Source organism: Canis lupus, chromosome 11 (genome assembly GCF_003254725.2).
Source record: "Canis lupus dingo isolate Sandy chromosome 11, ASM325472v2, whole genome shotgun sequence".
In the NCBI taxonomy this organism is placed as follows: domain Eukaryota; kingdom Metazoa; phylum Chordata; class Mammalia; order Carnivora; family Canidae; genus Canis; species Canis lupus.
The window spans coordinates 20,223,326-20,239,043 of record NC_064253.1 but is presented as its reverse complement, the minus strand read 5'-3'; the positions used below and the strand labels follow the sequence as shown (position 1 = coordinate 20,239,043).

At 38.6% G+C, this 15,718-nt stretch overlaps 2 protein-coding genes across 8 annotated transcripts in view; one reads left to right on the top strand and one right to left on the bottom strand.

Moving 5' to 3' along the window:
• The window catches only part of RAD50 (RAD50 double strand break repair protein), a 230,493-nt gene that overhangs the window by 7,264 nt on the left and 207,511 nt on the right, over positions 1-15,718 (bottom strand). The gene's annotated exons all lie outside the window — the stretch shown is intronic.
• LOC112650474 (glyceraldehyde-3-phosphate dehydrogenase-like) lies at positions 11,424-12,529 on the top strand. The gene has a single exon (XM_049116052.1). It carries the CDS (start codon positions 11,528-11,530, stop codon positions 12,407-12,409), a length of 882 nt encoding a protein of 293 aa, XP_048972009.1. The 5' UTR covers positions 11,424-11,527; the 3' UTR covers positions 12,410-12,529.

Here is a 15,718-nt window from a genome sequence, read left to right as displayed (position 1 = left end):
CTGTGAAAGAAATCAAAGACACATATAAATGTAAAAGTACCTCATGTTTGACTGGAAGAATTACTATTATTAAAATAACAGAAGCCATCTAAAGATTCAGTGCCATCCCTATTAAGATCCCACTGGGATTTTTTTTACAGAAATAGAGAAAACACTCCTACTATGGAACCACAAACTACCCTAAACAGCCAAAGAAGTCCTGAGAAAGAACAACAAAAGCAGGAGGCATCACACTTTGATTTCAAGCTATAGTCTTAAAAACATTATGGCACTGGCATAGAAATAGATCAGAAGAATTTAGAGCTCAGAAACAAACCCAAACATAAGCAGTCCAACTAATATTTGCCAAGGAAGCCAAGAATACTCAATAGAGAAAAGACTGTCTCTTTCAATAAGTGATGCTGGGATAAATGGATAGTCACAAGTCAAAGAATGAGACTGGACCCCTATGTTCAACCACTCATACAAAAATTAACTCAAAATGGATTAAAGACAAATTTGAATGTAAGACCTAAATCCATGAAACTCTTAGAAGGAAACATGGGAACTAAGTTCTCTGACATGACTTTTTATAAATTACACTGAAAGCAAAAGTAAAAAAAATAAAAAAATAAAAAAATAAAAAATTGGGGTGCCAGGGTGGCTCAGTCATTTGAGCATGACTCTTGATTTTGGCTCAGGTCATGACCTCATGGTTGTAGAATCGAGCCCCACATTGGGCACCCAGCACATGGAGTCTGCTTGATATTCTCTCTCTCCCCCTCTGCCCATTCCCCTGCCTTGTTCTCTTTCTCTCTCAAATAAATCTTTATATATATATAAAAAAAAAAAGCTTCTGCACAGCAAAAGAAATCATAAATAAAATGGAAAAGAAAGTCTACAGAATGGGCAAAGTATTCACAAATGATGTATCTGATGGGGTTAATATCTAAAATATATAAAGAACTCAGAGGTACCTGGGTGGATCAGCAGGTTAAGCATCTATCTTTGGCTGAGGTCATGATCTCAGGGTCCTGGGATTGAGCCCTGTATCAGACTCCCTGCTCAGCAGGTAGTCTGCTTCTCCCTCTCCTTCTGCCCCTTGTGTTCGCTTCTTTTGTAAATAAAATCTTAAAATATATATAATATATATACACAAACATATACATACATATACAAAGAACTCCTTTAATTCAATAGCAAAAAAAAAAAACGTTGACTCTTGAACATGGAGGTTAGGAGTATCAAGTACCACACAGTCAAAATCCATATGTAACTGTGGCTGCCCTAAACCTAACTTCTAATAGTCTATTGTTGACTAGAAGAAGCCTTACCTATAACACAAAAAGTCAATTAACATATATTTTAAATGTATTACATACTATATTCTTATATATACAGAGATAGCCAATAAAGTACATTAAAAGATGCTGTCACTAGTCTTTAGGGAAATACAAATTAAAACCACAGTGAGATAACATCTCACACCTGTTAGGATAGCCATCATCAAAAAGACAAGTGATAATGAATACCAGCATGGATGTGGAGAAAAAGGAACCCTTGTGCACTGTTGGTGGGACTATAAGTATAGCCATTATGGAAAGCATTATGAAGGGTCCTTAAACAAAAAATTAAAAATAGAACTACCAAATGGATCTAGCAATTTCCACTTCTGGGAATATATCCAAAGGAGATGAAAACACTAAAGAGAAATATTTACACCCCATGTTTATAGCACCATTATTTACAATAGCCACATTGTGGAAACAACCTAAATGTCCATGGATGGATAAAGATATGTAGTGTATATATTCAATGGATTATTATTCAGCCACTTAGAAAATGAGGAAATCCTACTATTTGGGACAACATGGATGGGCTTTGAAGGCATTACTTTAAGTGAAAAAAGTCAGAGAAAGACAACACTGTGTATGATCCCAATTATATGTGGAATCTCAACAAAACAAAAACACCGAACTGACAAAAAAGGGATCAGATTTGTGGTCACCAAGGTGGAGAGTGGAAGGAGGGAAAACTGGAAGAAGGTGATCAAAAGGTACAAACTTCTAGTTATAAGTAAGTACTAGGGATGTAACATATACCATGAATGAATACAGCTAGCACTGCCATATGATATAGAGGAAAGTCGTTGAGGGAATACATCCTAGCAGCTGTCATCACAAGGAGACATTTTTTTCCTTTTCTTTTTATTGTATTTATGGATTCTTTTACCTATTGTATCTTTTTTATTGTATTTCCTTTATTAAGAAAATGGATGTTAGCTGAACCCATTGTACTAATCACTTTGCAATATACGTAAACCAAACCATCACACTACATCTTAAACTTAATACAGTGGTGTATATCAATTATTTCTCAACAATGAAAAAAACCTGAAGTCTGACAAAATTACTAACATGGTTACAATTAGAGAAAAGTGATTACGATGTTAACAGCACTTGGATATCATAATTAAAATTAAAAAGACAGTTAAAATGCCACTTTAAAAAATATTTTACTGATTTTATTTGACAGTGAGTGAGCCTGAGAGGGAGCACAGGGCCAGAGGGGGGAAGAGGAAGCAGACTCCCCTGCTGAGCAGGGAGTCCGATGTGGGGTTCGATCCCAGGACCCCGGGATCATGACTTGAACCGAAGGCAAATGCTTAACCAACTGAGCCACCCAGGCACCCCAAAATGCCATTTAAAAAATATTTTATTTATTTATTCATGAAAGAGAGAGAGAGGCAGAGACACAGGCAGAGGGAGAAGCAGGCTCCATGCAGGGAGCCTAATGTGGATCTCCATCCCCGTGACCTGAGCCAAAGGCTAATGCTCAACCACTGAGCCACCCAGGTGTCCCTTGGTATGTCTTCATTATGTCTCTCTCACCTCTTCCACCATCCCATCTAGGTAACCTAGAAGTTGATGCTTATTTTACAAAATGCCATCTTGAGGGCAGCCCAGGTGGCTCAGCGGTTTAGCACTGCCTTCAGCCCAGGGCCTGATCCTGGAGACCCAGGATCGAGTCCCACATCAGGCTCCCTGCATGGAGCCTGCTTCTCCCTCTGCCTGTGTGTCTACCTCTCTCTCTCATTAATAAATAAATAAAATCTTTTTAAAAAATGCCATCTTGAAAGACACAAGGCTCAAATAGTTTTAGGAGTAAATGTTAGCTCTAAAGTATATAGAGTATTACACAGCAAGGAGAGATATAAGAAAAAAAAGGATATAAGAAAAAAAGTACAGGCTTAATTATTTTGCTTATAGATGCAGATACAAACATTCTAAATAAAATCAAATTTGGTGCTAAGGTAGTAAAAAGACCAAGCAATATCATGATCAGTGTTATCATGACCAAGTAGCATTTATCCCAAGGAAGCAAGACTAGTACAACAGGAAAAATAATTTAAGATAACTCACTGCATTAACAGATTAAAGAAAAAAATGATTATCTCAAAAATTTGTCAAAAAAAGTATTTGATATAAACCCTGAATTCTGACAAAAATACTCAGAAAGTGAAAAACAGAAGAAATTTTTTTAATTTGACAAAATGACTATCAGATATCCACAGCAAGCATCAAATTTTACGTTAAAATAGGAGTACTTCTAAAGTACAAGAGAAAAATGCCCCTTCTTATGGCTACTTTACAACAATATCCTCGAGATCCCTAACAATTCAGTAAGACAATAATAAGAAATGGAGAATAAATGAGGGGAAAATAACTTGTCATTGTTTCTGCAGGTGATATAATTGTGCACTTAGAAAGTCTAAGAAATCAACTGAAAAACTATTAAGACTAATAAGGTGATCAGAAATAAACATAAAAAAATTATAAGTATTATTATGTAGTAAGCAAAATCCAATAGGAAACATAATAGAAAATAGGATTCTACTCACAGTGGTAATAAAAACTATGAAATACCTAGGAAGAAATCTAACAAAATGGTACAGGATCTAGAGGAGGAAGCTATGAAAGCTATAAAAGCTTACACGAGAATAACCCTTACAAAAGAACAGAAAGAACTAATTAAGTAGGAGAAACTTACTACTGGGTGCAAAATGGGAGATAGTTAATGTTCCAGAGAAGTCCATTCCTTCCCCTAAGTAATCCATTAAATTAAATGCACTCCAAATAGAACTCCCAACAAGAGTAAAAAAAAAAAAAAATATTTAAATGAAATCCACAAGGTGACTCAAGTTAGTATGTAAGACATAACAGGAATAAAGATGAAATAAATCCAAATACAGAGAGAACTTTAGTTTATAACTGCTATTTCCCATCAGTGAGAAAAGATTCAAGAGTGTTGGGAAGAGGGAAAAATCAAAACTTTATTTCTTTTGCCTTTTATTTTTTAAAAGAGTCATTTATTTTAGAGAGAGAGTGTGAGAGTTAACAATGAGTGAGGGGAGGGGCTGAGGGAGAGAAATTTGAGCACTCCTTGTTGACATAGAGCCTAACATAGGGCTTGATCTTATGACTCTGAGATTATGAACTAAACTGAAATCATGAGTTGGACACTCAACTAACTGAGCCACCCAGGCACCCCATGCATCACTATCTTTATTAGACCTTAAATTTCAAACTAACTAAAGGATTAAAAGTTAAATAAAATTATCAGAATAAAAATTAACAATTATAAATAAATAATAAAGAAATAAATAAAACCATCAGCTTTGTAGTCTTAGGACTGGAAAGCCTAAGGGAGAAGCTATAAATAAGACAACTAAAGGTTTTCTGGGACTCTTGAGCGGGTCAGCAGTTGAGCGTCTGCCTTCGACTCAGGGCATGGTCCTGGGGTCCCAGGATCGAGTCCCGCATTGGGTTCTCTGCAGTGAGCTTTCTCTTCCCTCTGCTAATCTCTGCCTCTCTCTCTGTGTCTGTCATGAATGAATAAATAAAATCTTAAAAAAAAAAAAAAAGACTAAAGATTTTCCTACCTAAAAATGAAAAGTCACAAAAAATACCATAAAGTTAAAGGTCAAATGACAAACTGGGAGTAACTACTTGCAAGCAATGTGAAAAGGATTACCATCCAAAATCTATTAAAAAAAAAAAAAGTAGTACAACTCACTAAGAAAAAGATAGCCTAGTAGATTGGTAAAGAGATATGAACAAGCAATTCTCAGAGAAATACAAATAGCCAACCTATGAAATGCCGTTTAACCTCACTACTAAACAAGGAAATGTAAAATTCAAGTGAGAACTTTTTTGTGCAATGGATTGGCAAAAATTAAAAAGGTTGATAATATGAAATGCAATCATGGAGAAATGGGCACTTTCACACACTACTCATGGAAACACAAATTTTGTGCTTTGGGAAGGCATTTTGGCACTAATGAGCTAAAAATGTACACACCCTCTGTCCTAGTAGTAACTGTTTCTAAGAAGCTATCTTTCTGGTATATCTGCCCAAGTGTGCAAAGACATATGTTGTAGCATGTGTAGTATCAAACATTTAAAAGCTTCCCAATATGTCCACTGGTGGTTAAATCAATTAGGTAACATCCATTTCATAGAATATTATGTGGCTATTAAAAATAATGATATACTTACATATATGAATATAAAAAATTTTTCATTACCTGTAAGGGACATAACAGAAAAATACCTACAGTGTGATACTATTCACCTAAAACAAAGATCTATTTGTGTGTACATAACATGCAAAAAAGCAATGGGAGGGCAATGACAATGTCATCAATGTAATAATATCTAAGTGCTCAATAAATTCTAGTCATTGTCACAGAAATGAACCTAAGTCTGCTATAAATCTTGTTCTGTGATTTACATAGTAATGGACAACAGGTGTGCTCGCTTCGGCAGCATATATACTAAAAAAAGTAATGGACAACAGGGAAGCACAAATATCTGTAATACATGGCTAAATGGTATAAGTAGTACAAATATCATGGAGTACAGGGAAGGAAAAATCACATCAATGGGAAGGGCTTCAACAAGGTAACATTCCACAGAGGATAAAGAGCACAGGGAAATGTGAGGTGTCTTCAGGGAACAAAATGGTTCGATTTGGTTAGAACATAGTGAATAGTGAGAGATGAGATGGGCAAGACCAGAGGTGGAAAGTCTTTAATATTACAAGTGAACAGGGACCACTACCTTTAGGAAAATACACCTGGTAGAAGTATAATGGGTGGTGAGGGGGAGTGCAATACAGGACTCTGTGGGAGCTGACTGATGCAGGCCCAAAGATGAACTTCACAACACACTTTGCAGCCTGTGGACTTTACAAGTAATAGACATTTAAGAATGACCTTGAAATCCCTGACCTGTAGTAAACTATCATTCTGCTCAGGCAAAGGTAAGTATTTCATGGGCTGGAAAGTGTTGTGGGTAAGTGGTCATCTGAGTAGCTGCACCAGCCCTACCATGTGCCTGAAGTGTGTAGGTCACTCTGTTACATTTATCCTCACTCTTGGGAAGTAGTCTGTTTTGTGAAAACTGACTTTCAGAAGAAAAGGTCCAACATCTAAGACAACAGTGGTTTATAAATTATTTAGTCTTATGTTTAAATACTTTTTTCCATGTGAAAGATTCCCTTAAAAATTTCAGTAAAAATTGGTTGGGTTCAGTAAAAATCCTGGCATCCCCAGGACAGTAATTCAGGATTTTTGCCACTTCTCTGAGTCTATTTTTTTTTAATTTTAATTTTATTTTTTAAGATTTTATTTATTCATGAAAGACAGAGAGAGAGAGAGGCAGAGACACAGGCAGAGAGAGAAGCAGGGTCCATGCAGGGAGCCCAATGTGGGACTTGATCCCAGGACTCCAGGATCAAGCCCTGGTCCAAAGGCAGGTGCTATACCACTGAGCCAAGGATTCCCTGAGTCCATTTTTAAAATCATTTTGGACCCAGCCATTAGCAGAGAACTGAACATCTGAAAAGGAGTCAGAGCAGGTACTAAGGGGTTGGAAAAACATCACAAAACCTTACCTATCAGGGAAAGATCTTTCTAGTTCTTACTTCTTCCATTATTTAAACCATAACCAAGGCTCAAAATACTAGGAAAGAAAACTATCATTCTACAAAATTTGAAGTGACGCTTAAAATCTGAAGAGCACATAAAATGGCAAGTGGAAGTGGATTTCTCCATAGTCTCAGCTATTTCACTGAATAAAACATTAAGTAAAAGAGTCAAACACATATGTCTTATTAATAAAAAAATTAGTTCAGAAGTATGATAAAAACTACCAAGTTAATGAAAAGTTACCAAGTTAGAAAAAAGCAGTAAGATAGATTATACTTGCAAAAGACATTTTCCAAGATTATCCTCACTCTTGTATTTAAAAGTGTGCCAAATTTTGAGATATATAAATTGCTAAAAAAAAAAAATTAGCTATGATCACTGCTATTCGTGATCACACTGGATACTCTTCCTTATTGCCCTATTATTTACCACCGTGAGAACTTCCTGTCTCCCTACATTTAGGTCAGCGGAAGCACTCTTCTACAAGGGAATCTTCAGTGTTATGTTCTACTGAGTATCACGTCCTAAACAGTGACTTTCACTGCTTAGCAAAACTCAAAATCTGTCACTTACCAAACCGAAGTTGTACTTTTTTTTTTTTGATTTTTTATTCATTTATGATAGTCACAGAGAGAGAGAGAGAGAGAGAGAGAGAGAGAGAGAGGGGGGCAGAGACACAGGCAGAGGGAGAAGCAGGCTCCATGCACCGGGAGCCTGACGTGGGATTCGATCCCGGATCTCCAGGATCGCGCCCTGGGCCAAAGGCAGGCGCCAAACCGCTGCGCCACCCAGGGATCCCCGAAGTTGTACTTTTAAAAGAAAAATGACCTCTTTTTTTAGATGAAACCCTTAAAGGTTATTAAACTAATTTCCTAAAACCCTTAAAACTGTTGAGCTAATTTCCTTTAGCCAAATTCTTAAATATCAGCTTTTAAAATTCAGGGAGTGGTTCAATCACTGTTGAATGATAAACATTTGGTTAAAGAAACAAGCAGTGAGTGAGAAACGCCACCAGCCATCTTTTGGTTTTGTAATCTACCTGTGATGCTAGAGAGGCTGCTGATGTGGAACTGTACTGTATTCACAGTGATGGCAAGAATGGTGGCTATGAGGTGAACCCTGATCAAGCCCTCATCCCTAAGTTCTCCTCCAGTACCAGGAGCCGGGTCTGACAGACTCAGAGCTGGATGCCTCAGCTGCAAAACTATAAAAGTTAAGTGTTTCCAGTGAGTTTCAGAAGAAATGTGACTTAACAGGCAACATTCTGTATTTGGGGGAAAATAATAGTGGAAAACCTGGGGCACAGGATAGAACATAGTACTGAATGATTTATTCCAAAAATCACTTAATTGATGCCTTCTTTTTAAAGCAGTAAGAGGTAGTATATTCTAAATGATGTAGTTTCCCCCCATTCTCATATAGTGTTAGTGTCTCTGACCACTGGCAAGCTTATAATCAGTGATGTTTTTAGATGATTACTAATAACAGATGGTAATCAGCTTTTCTTGAAAATGCACTGCTAATTTCCTGTGTTACCCTAAATAGACAGCTGAATGCAACAATTACACTGATTGCATGCTTCATTCTAAGAGGTGAAACAATAAGGGAAATTTTGGACCTTTCTTCTAGGTGAGAAGGCAAATTAAAGGCTCACAACATGAACCTTACGAAGGCCACTATTTGCCAGCATAAGCCCACAAAGACTCAATTTTGGGGAAATCTGTACCACTTTTCTTCTCATTTAGAAAAATCCATTTGATTAGCAGATAACAGAACACAGTAAACAGCCTGTCTTTGTTCCTTAGGCAAGCCTAAATTGCTGGAAAGCACCTCTGCACCTCCCCACCCCCACAAGCTCCTCCTCACTGGCCCCATCAAGCCCACTCTGCTCAGTGTGATGGATCTGGCACTAAGGTACTTTTCTCTACTGAAGTGCCCTTTGTTCATTATTCAAGGCAGAAGGCAGATACAGACTGTTACTGTGGAGCACCTACCATGGCTCCCCTATTGGACCATTAGCAGTTTGCAGTAGGGACAGGGTATGATACTTCTGTCTTCTCACAGCCTGACAAGAAAAGACTAACGGGGTTTTTGAATGAACATGTGCCTGACAGAGGGAATTCATTTTCTACCTGCTGTCAAGGCTTCTTAGGGTATGTAGGGATAGCTGGAAGGTTCCTAGATATAGTCTTCTATTCAGTTAACACATATGGAAACCCCAAGTCTGCAGTTTAATGTAGTATGAGGAGGAGTTACCTTATAGCAGAACACCTACAAGTAAAATTTAAAAGAAGACCAACATGCCTAACTTGGCCCCTCAGTCCTGTCTACCTATCACCCCACTTAACAGCTCCCCCTTCACAGAACTTTTCATAAGAATTAACTATGCTGTCTCCACTTCTTACCCCCATTTTCTCCTCATCCAACTCCAAAGCTTCAGTTCAAACCATGCCACTGACATTGTTCCTCAAAATCAATAACATTTCCATTTGTCAAATTCAAGGGTCACTTCTGAGTCCTCATCTCATCTGACCTCTCAGTAACTCTAGATTCTTTTCTTTTTTAAAAAATTTTATTTATTTATTCATGAGAGACACAGAGAGGCAGAGGGAGAAGCAGGCTCCATGCAGGAAGCCCAATGTGGGGCTTGATCCTGAGACTCTAGGATCACGTCCTGAGCCAAAGGCAGACACTCAACCGCCAAGCCACCTATGCGTCCCAGTAACTCTAATTCTTTTTTTTTTTTCTAGATTCTTGAAATACTTTCTTCACTCAGTTTTCAAGATACCACACCTTTTACGTGTTTCTCCTACTTCAACTTCAGAAACATCTTGAGTCATGGAACCCTTCTCTTCTTTAAGTCATGTCACACAGTATCACTCTTGTGGCTTTAAATACTACATCTATGTTGATGATTCTCAAATTTATACCTTTCCTCAACTCCAGACTCTAGGTTACACATCCAGCTGCTTCAGGTGCCTACAAGTGCCTTACACTTAAACTGTCTAAAACAAAACTGTTGCTCAAGTAAAAATATGTAGGAGCAATCTTTGATTCTCTTCTTTCCTTTTCCTCCCCTATATTCAATTCAGCAGCAAGGTCAGTTAATTTCATATACCAAACAAACTTGAGTCCATCCACTTCTCTTCATTTCCACTGCTACCTCCCTAGTCTAGTCCACCACTATTTCTTGGATTATTACAACAGTCTCCTCACTGGTCTCCTCACTACCTTTGCTCCACTATGATCCATTCTCCAAACAGAAGCCAGGGTAGTTTCTTTTCTTTTCTTTTCTTTTCTTTTCTTTTTTAAAGATTTATTTATATGAGAGAGAGACAGACAGACAGACAGAGGGAGAAGCAGGCTCTCTGCAGAAGCCTGATGTGGGACTCGATCCCGGGTCCCAGGATCACGACCTGAGCTGAAGGCAGCCACCCAACTGCTGAGCCACCCAAGCGTCCCAGTTTCTTCAAGCTATGAATCAGATTATGTTACTTCCCTGCTTTAAACTCTCCAGGGACTTCCTGTCATACAGAGAATAATATCAAACTGTTTACCAATGCTATAAGGGCACCACATACACTGGAGACCATGTTTCTCTGACCCTATTCCCCTGCTCATTCTATTCTAGCCATGCTTACCTTCTTCTAGTCCTTGAATCCCTCCTGTTCAAACTGGTCTTGGAGCCTATACATTGGCTATTCTCTACACCTGGAAGGCTTGCATCTCTTTTTGTGTATATGTTGCTCCCTCTCATCAATCAGGTCCCAGCTTAAATGCCACATTCTCAGAGAAGATCCTGCCTTAGAAAAGGCTTAAAGTAGTCCCTCAATTACTCCCATCATCAAAGTTAAATTTGCTGGGTAATCCTAAATATCTTCTTAATCTTTTTGATAAATACTTGACCATTATAGGGTAAATACAAGAATTCAATTAGATTATGGCTAATATACAGTAAGTACTGATTCAATATTAACATCCTCTCTGTACAGCTCCCACCCTTGAAAAATTGAATCTCAAAGAATGTTTAAATAGAAACAGAAACCTACATTTTCCTATTAATAAAAGTTAAATTCCTTAGTACTAGTAAGGAATAGACAGTTCAAGAATTTATATTAAAGAATGGAACATGACAAAGAAAGCTGGACTAAATGGCCTCTGAGTTTCCCTTATAATTTTGACTCTACAGTGACTCTAATTGACTTAAAAAAAAGATTTCCATTTTATAGACAAGGAAACTGAACCCCCAGGCATTTAAGTAAGTTGCTAAATATCAAAAGTGAGAATCTGAATTCAAGTAGTCTCCAGGGAAAATACTTTAAACCATGTATTATGGATTTTTGAGACTTCAAAAAGGTAGAACTTGGCTCTCTGCTTCTCCCTGTTCAACAGACAGCCTCATCTTCTGGTGCAGTGCCAGCCGCGTCCCCGAGACACGTTGGTGAAGGTCAGAGTGAATGGATTTGGCTTATTGGGTGCCTGGTCACCAGGGCTGCTTTTAACTCTGGCAAAGTGGATATTGTCACCATCAATGACCCCTTCATTGATCTCAACTACATGGTGTACATGTTCCAGTATGATTCTACCCACGGCAAATTCCACGGCACAGTCAAGGCTGAGAACAGGAAACTTGTCATCAACGGGAAGTCCATCTCCATCTTCCAGGAGCGAGATGGGGTCTCCATCAAATGGGGTGATGCTGGTGCTGAGTATGTTGTGGAGTCCACTGGGGTCTTCACCACCATGGAGAAGGCTGGGGCTCACTTGAAGGGCAGGGCCAAGAGGGTCATCATCTCTGCTCCTTCTGCTGATGCGCCCATGTTTGTGATGGGCGTGAACCACGAAAATTATGACAACTCCCTCAAGATTGTCAGCAATGCCTCCTGCACGACCAACTGCTTGGCTCCTCTAGCCAAAATCATCCATGACCACTTTGGCATCGTGGAGGGCCTCATGACCACCGTCCATGCCATCACTGCCACCCAGAAGACTGTGGACGGCCCCTCTGGGAAGCTGTGGCATGACGGCCGAGGGGCTGCCCAGAACATCATCCCTGCTTCCACTGGCACCGCCAAGTCTGTAGGCAAGGTCATCCCTGAGCTGAACGGGAAGCTCACTGGCATGGCCTTCCGTGTCCCCACCCCCAATGTGTCAGCTGTGGATCTGACCTGCTGCCTGGAGAAAGCTGCCAAATATGACGACATCAAGAAGGTAGTGAAACAGGCATCGGAGGGCCCCCTCAAGGGCATCCTGGGCTACACTGAGGACCAGGTTGTCTCCTGTGACTTCAACAGTGACACCCACTCTTCCACCTTCAATGCTGGGGCTGGCATTGCCCTCAATGACCACTTCGTCATGCTCATTTCCTGGTATGACAATGAATTCGGTTACAGCAACCGGGTGGTGGACCTCATGGTCCACATGGCCTCCAAGGAGTAAGAGCCTCCTGGACCACCAGCCCCAGCAAGAACAAGAGGAAGAGAGGCCCTCAGCTGCTGGGGAGTCCCTGCCCCAACTTAATCCCCCAACACACTGAGAATCTCCTGAGCTCCAATTTACATCCTAGACCCCGAGGAAGGGGAGGGGCTTGGGGAGCCCTACCTTGTCATGTACCATCGATAAAGTACACTGTACCCAGCCAAAACAAAACAAAAAACAAAAAGGTAGAACTTATCAACTTTTACAAAAACATTTTTTTTCATGACAACCAATAGAAATTATCTTACTGTATAATAGGTTTTTAATGATAGAATCTATTTTGATTCTTATCTCTCGAAATAAACTTGCCTTACTAGGACCAGGTCTCCTATTCCTTAGTGCTCAAAAAAGGTTTAGCAAGTTTATTGGGCAAACAGCATCTGTTGCTGAAGAACTAAAAAAGTAAAAAGCTTCCTAAAAGCATATATGAGATAGCAGGAAAGACTTAAAAGAATTATGAAAGGCAAAAAGGAGGGTATGTATGTGAACATGTAGTCTACCAGGCATAATAATGTCTTGCTAATGCTCTTGTTTCAAAACCTTAAATTTCAATACTTTAAACTGCTGGACCCCAAAACTAGGGGAGTTTTCAACATTTACAAAGGTTAAAAAAACAAGAGTTCTCACTTGATGCACACACAGATTTCTATGAGCTAGGAAAATGTAGAATGTTCACCTATTACACTTACCATGAAAGAGGATAGAAGGTGTGCTCATGGAATAACCGTCTAAGAGTCATTTTGGAATGCTAACTTAATCGAACAAAAATCTTAGTAGTATTAATTTAAAAAAATAACTAACATAATAGGCTCATTCCCAGTTTTCATGGACCCAACTTGTCTTAAAATATTATGAACTTCCCCAAAATTGTATATTCCAAAGTTATGGCTAGGTTATTCTGGGGCTACCTAATATTTTCATCATTACCTAAAACATTCCTCACACTGAAAGCAGGGTTCTCCTGCCTTCCTGAGACTGGTCTGTTGACTATGCACTTCCTGATTAGAAGAGAACCCATCTGTCTAGTTCTCTTAGCACTGGAGAGGATATTTTCCTTTTCAGAAAGCAACAAACAAAACCTAAGGTAAATGATAATTCTTCTGCCACAAATGCCTACAAACATGATAAAGATTTTTAACAAGAAGTATTTTACGTTCATAGTTGAGTTCTTAAGAAATAAAGGAAAATACCCATGTGATGGAAATAAAGGACTGAAAACCAACACAGTGTGTGATATGATACTGTAGCTAAACTTGATTATTGGGGATCCCTGGGTGGCTCAGCGGTTTAGCGCCTGCCTTTGGCCCAGGGCGCTGTCCTGGGGTCCCGGGATCGAGTCCCGCATCAGGTTCCTGGCATGGAGCCTGCTTCTCCCTCCTCCTGTGTCTCTGCCTCTCTCTCTCTATGTCTATCATGAATAAATAAATAAATCTTTAAAAAAAATAAACTTGATTATTATTTTCGTAAACTTCGCATTGGGTACTATCAACCAGATAGAACATAAAGCATAGGGCTTGAGAGGCACAGAATTAGAAATGATCCAACTTAAAGATTGAGACTCTTAATGATCTGTATCACCAACATTCAACGAAAAAATGGAAAAGTAGTAAGTTGAGCATTCAAAGTCCTGGGCAAATGCCTTACATGGGATGAGTTTAAGGTTCAGTGTTTTATTACCAGTGTAGTTCAGGAACTCCCAAACTGAAAAATTAACATAAAAACTGGACCCAGGCCAGTGTTATCCCTGGAGCTCCTAGGAGATAAAAACCAAAATTGCTATGTGGAAGGTCATTCTCACAAGAAGGTCATGAGGGAGTCTCACAGAAAAATAAAAAAAGCACTATGAAAGATAAAGTTACAATTAAGCATTGCATAAAACAAAAAATAATTCATTAGGGGTTAGAATTAGCACAAATAGTAGAAATATACTCCTAAAATGTGAAACACAAAAATCCTAATGTAAGAGTATAAAATATGAATTATTTAAAATGAGTAAAAGACACTTGAGAAATCGAAATACTAAGGAAAAAATATAAAAGAATTTCTATACAGGGGAAAGGAGAAAAAATGAGTGGGAAATATCATAAAGGGAGACAGAACATGAGAGACTCCTAACTCTGGGAAACGAACAAGGGGTGGTAGAAAGGGAGTTGGGAGGGGGGTGGGAGTGACTGGGTGATGGGCACTGAGGGGGTACTTGATGGGACGAGCACTGGGTGTTATTCTATATGTTGGCAAATTTAACACCAATAAAAAATTAAAAAAAAAAGAATTTCTGAAAAAACAAAAGCAAAATAAAACTTAGAGAAATGAAAAGCTTTAAAAAGGCAACTGTTAATAGGCAGGATGAATAGTAGCTAAAGAATTTATGACCTGGAAAATACTTATGAGGAAGCCAACCAGTTTATTACCAATACATGCATGCCTGTGGAGGAAAGAATGAAAAGGCTTATTTATATGCAATGAGAAATGAAGGGAGGAGAATAAAGAGAAATGGGAAAGGATGATATTTGAGGAGATAATACACAAGAATTTCCCAGAAATTATGAAACCTATCAATACTAAGATCAATAAATATGGTACTTGAACAGAAGAACTGAAAACTGACCTACCTCTGGAAGCACTCACACACAAAAAAATGCAGAATGCTGGAGACAAAGTAAAATCTTAGGAGAAGCAGAGAACAAAGGCATATTACTTCCAAAAGAATAGTAAGAATGATTTCTCAACAGTAACAGTGGAAGCCAGGAAAGAATGGAATATTTTCAAAGTGCTAAATAGGCACTTTGAAAAAGGGGGAGGAAACAACCAAAAAAACCCAACCTCTTAACCTAGAACTCTACACTACAAAAATTAGTAAGGGTTATACCCTGGGGAGGATACAAAGGAAACAGAACAGAAAGAAATGAAGAGTAGGACTTTCAAGAAATTGGTAAACATGAGGGTTTATCCAAATAAGCACTGAGGATGAAACTACTGCAGTAGTAATTATTACTAATTTGAGATGATATAAAAACACAATGAAACTAAAATCCTAGAGAATAGAAATACTGCAGACAAGATCATTCATATTCAGGAAGAAGATCAAACAATTCACATTAGAGCCATAGTTTTTCAGTTTTGATGTGCATTAGAATCACCGAGAAGTTTTGTTCAAATGCTGCCTGCTGGGCCCTGTCCCCCAACATTTCTGATCTGGAGTAGAGGCTGAGACTTTGCATTTCTAACAAGTTACAAGGTGACACTGATAATGCTGCTCCAGGACCTCTT